Raw genomic sequence first — 7,359 nt, 5'->3', positions numbered from 1 at the left:
TTTGTTGTGGTGTATAAGCTGTTGTAAGCTCTTTTCTAATGCCATCAGATTCACAAAAATTAGGAGTGGCAAACGAGCGGGTCGAGTCGAATATGAGTCGATCAAAAACGAGTTAAATAGAAATGGGTAAAATACTCGACTCGACTCATATTTTAAATGGGTAAAAAACGAGTTACCCAATGGATAATATGGGTATCCATATTACCCATATTATTCTATGAGTCAAGTTTCTCACATGCTCAATGAGCTCCAAAATGACCAAGACATAAAGCATTTAAAGACATAAAATGATCAATTTGGATAATGTAGATAACTAAATCAAACAATTGTGACTGGAACACTTTTGTCAAATGACAATTAAGTCTGCCTAATCCACCAAAATTGTTATTGGAAAAAAGAGATACATTTGTGAAATTTACAGAAAGTTGTTTTGTTTTCTACTCAATCAAACTCAATTGTTTGCATCAATGTAGTCTCTTGTGTGTCACTACATGACAAGTTTCTAACAGTTCTTCAAACACTTCTTCCATCTTATGTCATGACCGCTAAAGCCTCTATGGTTTGTCCAAGTATGTTAAATGTTGTTGCTGCAATATGAGATGGTGTTAATCCTGCTTCCGCCAACTGATCAACTGGAGATCCACAATTAATTGCTCGGCAGCATCTTAACTCTAAAAAGACGAAAATGTTGCACCTACAAGGCCACCAGTTCCAACAAAATTTTCACAAACTCTCAGTGATTTCTGCTATTGTGGATTGTCCTTTGAGATGCGATGATCTGACAGAAAAAGAAAACAAAAAAAATAAGATCGTAGGTATGCAGAAACTTTCATTACACATTCTAATAAATGTGAAGTTACTTTCATTATATATTTTAATAAATATGAAGTTACATATCTAAGTTCAGAAAGATGAGAACAGTTGATCATAAACTGTTATTAACAACAGAAAGTACTAAGAACAATATAAAAGAAAGGCAGAAAAATGTGAGTTGCTCTCAAGTCTTACCTCTAAGTTTATCAACATAAGGTTGAAGGTCAACAACAATCTCATCTTCATCAGAATCTGATTCGAATCCATTAAGATCTTCAACAATTTTTAAAAAAACAAGTCATTACAGTTCTAAATGCAAATTCACTATATTAAATGAAACAAATGAAACTAGAGAAGATAATTTTACCTTCTTGTCCACAAATCCAATCCCTAGTACATAGTTTCGCCTCAGCATTTGCAAGAAGAATAGAACTTTGAAACTTTCCAATGACACGACCTCCGGTGCTAAATGCAGATTCAGAGGCTACTGTAGTGATGGGCACACTCAAAACATCCCGTGCCATTAATGAAAGTTCTGGATACCTTAGTTTGTTAGCCTTCCAAAATCCAAGTACATCTAGATTCGGATTTGTTTTACGATCAACGTTAGCTTCTTCCAAATATAACTCTAATTGTGTTTTACTGGTACTCGACTCTAACTGACTTTGAAACATATCAAACTCCTCAAATGCTTCAGTCATTTGATTTCTACTACTACAAGCATGCTCCTCTGGTAATGAAGTTGACAACGAGGTTGTAATAGATGGTATCAAGTACTCTTCGAATAATAACTTTAAATTATCTTCGATAACCTTCACTTTTTTATCAGCGCTATCAGAATTAAGCTTTGAAAAACAAAACTTAACAAAATTCAGTTTATATCGTGGGTCAAGAACCATTGCTATAGATAAAATGATGTTATATGACTCCCAATATTTTTTGAACTTCTTTAACATAGAAGTGGCCATCTCAGTCATCATTGGATCTGTACTTCTTTTGTGTTCTACCAATAGCATTTCAATTCTCCATATATTAGGAAGATACAAATTTGCTGTGGGGTACTTGCATCCAGAAAATAAAGTTGTGATATCATAGAATGGCCTAAAAAATATAGCTACAATCTCAACCTTTTTCCACTCATCTTCAAAAAGGCCATGTCTAAAATCAGGATCAACCAAGTCATAATGAATATATGCCTGCTGATACAGAAGAGCACTTTCAATCATTTGATAGGTTGAATTCCATCGAATAGGCACATCTTGGCGTAGTTTTTTAGAACATGGTAGACCAAGGTTACTAAGGCACTCCGCAAATTTCTCTAGTCTTACTTCTGAATTCTTGATATACTTAACACCTTCTCTAATTTTTCCAATAGCTGCATCAACCTTCGCTAAACCCGCCTTAACGATTAAGTTAAGAATGTGATTTCCACAACGAACATGAAGAAACTTTCCCTCACAAACTAGTGAACGCATCAAAGACAAATGATTCTTCAAAACATCAACCACACCTTTATTGCAAGTAGCATTATCTAAAGTAAGGGCAAAGATTTTCTTTTCGATTCCCCACTCTTTAAGAAAATCAATCAATAAATGACCTAAAACTACACCCGAATGTGGAGGAGGAACATGACGAAAAATCAAAACCCTTTTCTGAAGAACCCAATTTATGTCCACATAATGAGCTGTTACACACATATAGCCATTAGATACTAATGAAGTCCACATGTCAGATGTCAAACACACTCTACTAGAAATCAATGCAAGTTCAGCTTTTAAAAGTTCTTTTTCTCTAGCATACAAATTCAAGATATCCGACTTGGCTGTGTTTCTTGATATATGCCTCGCTATTGGATTTAAATACGAATGAATATCCCTGATGCCTTTGTGCTCTACAAAACTTAAAGCATAATAATGCCTACATATAGCCAATGGCATCTTCTCTCGATAAGGTTTTTGATCTATTGGCTCATTTTGACCCTCTTTAGCCTTATCCGGGTTATGTTTCTCCAAATGATGCTTTAGATTTGTTGTTCCAAATGTAGGGCCCATTGCAATTTTTTTTTTACAGATCATGCATTGAACTTCATACTTTCCGTCAATAGAATTAGGCTTAAGTCTAATAAAATAATCCCAAACAACAGATGTTTTCCTTTTTGCTCGTATCAACGAAGTTGCAGTACTTCGTTCACAAGACTTTTCATTGCCTTCTATCGACATATCACCCTAATTTTACAAATCATAAACAATGAGCCATACATACAAACAACAAAATCAACTCATAGCAGCACAATCAATAAGGTAAGAATATGAAATGAACCAAAAGTTAGTTAGCTTTTCACAGACTATGTCTCTGTGGATCATCCATATCTATTTCACACTATTGAGGGAACTACTTCTTTGGCCTTCAACCTACCATAGCCCTCTTTCTTCATTTGGGTTTGGAGTAGGTATGCTCATATAGGCAAGGTTAAGAAGTAGTTGTACCCATGACTAGAAATTGTATTTACACATGCATCACTAACTAGATCTAAAAGTTGAACTAAAAGAAACAGGTAGAAAGTCTACCATCAAATCAATCAAAACAACAAAATATAGTACCACAGCAACAACAACAACAACAAAAATAGAAAAGGAGAAAATAGAGACGGAGACAGAAGTAAAGACGAAGGAGAGAGTCTCACCAGAGAAATCGCCGGAGCTGAGACAATGTTGGTTGATGGAAGACGATGAAAAGTTGAGGCAATTTTGGTTCGTGTGGGTTTCAAATTTCTGCCCTATTTTTTCTCTTACAGTGAATAAGCCTTTCTATTTACCCATTTTACCCATTTAAGTACCCATATTTTAAATGGGTAATATGAGTTGGACTCATATTTGACTCATTTTAAAAGCATTGGATACCCAACCCATTTTAAATGGGTAAAAATGAATGGATATCCAGATTTATAACTCATTTTGCCAGCCCTAACAAAAATCATTAAAAACTTTAGAGCAATACTCACCACCACGATCTGTCCGAAAAGTCTTGATTTTCTTTCCCGTCTCATTTTCTACATGAACCTTGAAGCTTTTAAATGTTTTAAAAGCCTTAGATTTTTCATGTAAAAAATAAACCCAAGTTTTTCAGAAAAAATCATCAGTAAACGTAATAAAGTATCGTTTACCTCCATTAGAAGCTGGTTTGATTGGGCCACAAATGTCCGAATGTATCAGCTCCAAAACATCATTGGCTCTCCACGACTTTCCTTTTGGAAATTGAGAATGATGTTGTTTGCCAACAACACATTCCTCACAAACTTGCGATGGAATTGTAATTTCAGGAAGATCTATCACCATATTTTTTTATTGGAGAACTTTTAATCCACCAAAACCCAAATGACCCTATCTAAAATGCCACAACCATGACGGATCTCTAACTTCTGCTTTCAAACAACTGTGAATATTCTCTATCTTCAGCGGGAACAACCTATTTGAACTCATTTTTACAACAACAATAACTCATCTAGTAGGATTATAAATTTCACAGGCACGTTTCTCAATAGTTATAACATATCCTTTTTCTTTCAATTGACCAACACTTAGCATATTACTTTTCAAAGCAGGAACATATAGCACATTTGAGATCGTTTCTTCAAAACCATTCTTGGTTCTAATCTTAATATCACCCTTTCCAATTACACTCAGTGGAAGAATCACCAAAACTAATTGTTGAACGGAAATCTTCATTCAAAGGAGAAAACAAAAATTACTTCCACACATGTGATTGCTGCAGCCCGTATCCAAATACCAAATGTTTTGTTCAGGTTCCTTCTCTTGGACTGCCATCAATAATGTGTCAACTTCGTTACTTTTAGCAAAATTTGACTTCTCATCCTTGTCATTAGGCAGCCTGGTATAACATTCAGACTTATAATGACCAAATCTATGACATCGATAGCATTCTACTTTTGATTTGTCAAAATTCATTCCTCTGCCTTTACCGTGGTCATCATTGGTTCTGAAATTCCTACTGTCGTCTTTGCTGCCTTCATCTCTATATCCTCGATCTCCTCTTCCTCTACCTCTACCCCTTTCTCTAAAATTTGAGAAATGAGTATTAGTAGAAGCCTTCAAAGCCTGCTCTTCGGAAGATGAACTGCGGTTCATTTTTTGCTCATGTACCAATAAGGAACTTTGCAATTCGTCAAGCACTAACTCGTCTATATCTTTTGACTCCTCAATTGAGCTAACAACATAGTCATACTTCGGCGTCAGGGAGCGCAATATCTTTTCCACAATTGTGACATCAGTCATCTTTTCACCACGACATCGCATTGTGTTGCTAATCTCTATTGTTCTAGCGCAGTAACTCATTACAAACTCTCCTTCCTTCATTTGCAACGTCTCAAAATCCCTTCATAAGGCTTGAAGCTGTGCACGCTTCACTGTAGCAGTACCTTGATATTTTTTCTTCACGAATCCCAAATATCCTTAGAAGTTTCTTTGCAAAGAATAGTTTCTAGGATGGGACGATCGATAGACTGAAAGAGAATATTCTTTGCCTTCAAATCTTTCAACTTTCTTGCTTCGAACTCCACCTTTTGAGCATTCGTTAAGGCTTCACCTTCCGCCGGAGCTCCGATTCCGTCCTTGACAATTGACCAATACTCCTTTGATCGTAAAAAGTTCTTCATCAGCATACTCCAATGGTCATAGTGACCATCAAAATACGGAATAGTTGGTTGAACGTAATTTCTCTCTGAAGCCATAAACTAGCAATATTTCTCTCTGTTTTTTTTCTTTTTTGGATCTCACTCGGCTCTGATGCCACTGATAGAAAAACAGTATCAAGAAATATATATTTGTAAGTTGAAAGACGATAGAGAAGAGAGAAGACAATATAATCGAAGGAATTTTTTTGACTAAACAACTGAAAGCTGCAATTACAATCCTTTATAAGCAAAACAACCTAAAGCTAAAAATTAGGAACTACACTCCTAAAACTAGATAGTTGTCCACGTTTAAAATTACTTCCTAAAGACTATGACAAACCTAGTGTATAACAAAACTCTAATTTACTAAACTGAATTTTTAAAACTAACAGGTTTGTTGTTTCGAAAAGAATAGTAAAAATAGTAATAGATGATATTGAATCAAGATGATAATTGATAACTTATCTTAGGAGGCTAAGCCCTATTTGTTTGCATTGAAATTAAGATATATCTTAATACATGTTTGAATGATTAAGATATTGCATATAAATTTAAACAAATGATTGAGACTCTTATTCTTTAAACACCTAAATGTGAATAATTTATTTATTGGTATGCAATTCAAATTAAAAATAATAATTAAATCCTCCTTAGAAAATAAATTATTATTTGAAAAAAATGAAACATTAATGTTCGCTAGTGATGATTGAGATGATTTGTAGTAGTAGTGAGGATGGTGCTAGTGAGTATTAATAGTGAAGTTGATAGTCGTGATGCATGAGATGGTGTTCTATTGACTAGTGCGATGATGACGATTAGTTGTGATGATGGTCGTGGTAATAATGATAACGAAGTTAATTGATGTTAGTAATTAATGATTGGTGATGATAACCAAAGAATATGTGATGATTGATAATGATGTTGATGATAGTTGATGGCGATATTGTTTGTATATAATATTAGAACTTGATTCATTCATGTTTAAAATTAGTATTAGAACTCTCTCTGTGCACGAATAACATTAATAATATCATATAAAAGTTGTAGCCTGTCAAACTTTTTCAAGATTAAAAGTTTTTTTGTTTTTTTTTTAAGTTGAGGTGTTTGCCTGTTTGGCTAAGCTTTTAGGAGGAAAAAAAGTTTCTAAGTGAAGTACGAATTATTTTTGAGAAACGATTTTTTGAGAAACTCAAAAAAATCATTTTTTCCTGAAGTACTATTTAAAATAAATTGATTTTAGAAGTTTTGACACTTTTTAAAAGTTTTATCAAATAATTACTATTCAACATTAAAATATTTTTCAAATTAATTAGCCAAACCCCAAATTAATTTACAAAACAATTTTTTTTTTGGAAAACCTTTTCAGAATAATTTCAAAAAAAAATCTAAAATCACTAGCTCATTGTGACTGCTAGCTGCTTCACAATCAAATGGCTCCTGTCTCTTTCAAAAGTGAAAAAAAAAATACTTGTTAAATGCAAAAGGTTAGGTAGAATTTATTCATTAAAAGATTGATGGGGGATTATTTAGGTATAGCCTAATATTAGAGAATTAAAATCCTTTTTGGAAACCAAAAAAGAGAGGAAAAGAATATGCGTGTTGGTACAGTATATTCCAAACATATTCTATAAGTAAAATTGAAATATAATATATTAGATTGGAAAAAGAAAATGTAGGATCCAACCTTGTATGAATTTTAAAATTGTCAAAAGATAAAATAAAAGGAAAAAAGTGAATGCAAAGAAACAACCTTATACTTTTCTCATTTTTATAAATTATAGTATTTGTTTTATTCATGTATAGTAAATTAGAATTTTTTCCCTTTCTCTAATTCTTGTTCGTTACTCTTCCGTTTC

General features: G+C 33.5%; 1 protein-coding gene across 1 annotated transcript; it reads right to left on the bottom strand.

The window, feature by feature from the left end:
* Positions 1-341: 341 nt before the first annotated feature.
* On the bottom strand, positions 342-1,783 carry LOC125867086 (zinc finger BED domain-containing protein DAYSLEEPER-like). The gene is made up of 3 exons (XM_049547505.1): positions 1,181-1,783; positions 1,009-1,086; positions 342-778 (listed from the first exon to the last, which is right to left on the bottom strand). Exons 1-3 carry the CDS (start codon positions 1,779-1,781, stop codon positions 747-749), a joined length of 711 nt encoding a protein of 236 aa, XP_049403462.1. The 5' UTR covers positions 1,782-1,783; the 3' UTR covers positions 342-746.
* Between the last annotated feature and the right edge of the window lie 5,576 nt (positions 1,784-7,359).

Source organism: Solanum stenotomum, chromosome 6 (assembly GCF_019186545.1).
Source record: "Solanum stenotomum isolate F172 chromosome 6, ASM1918654v1, whole genome shotgun sequence".
NCBI lineage: Eukaryota > Viridiplantae > Streptophyta > Magnoliopsida > Solanales > Solanaceae > Solanum > Solanum stenotomum.
Note: the sequence above shows the minus strand (reverse complement) of the source record. Positions and strands in the feature narration are given on the sequence as shown.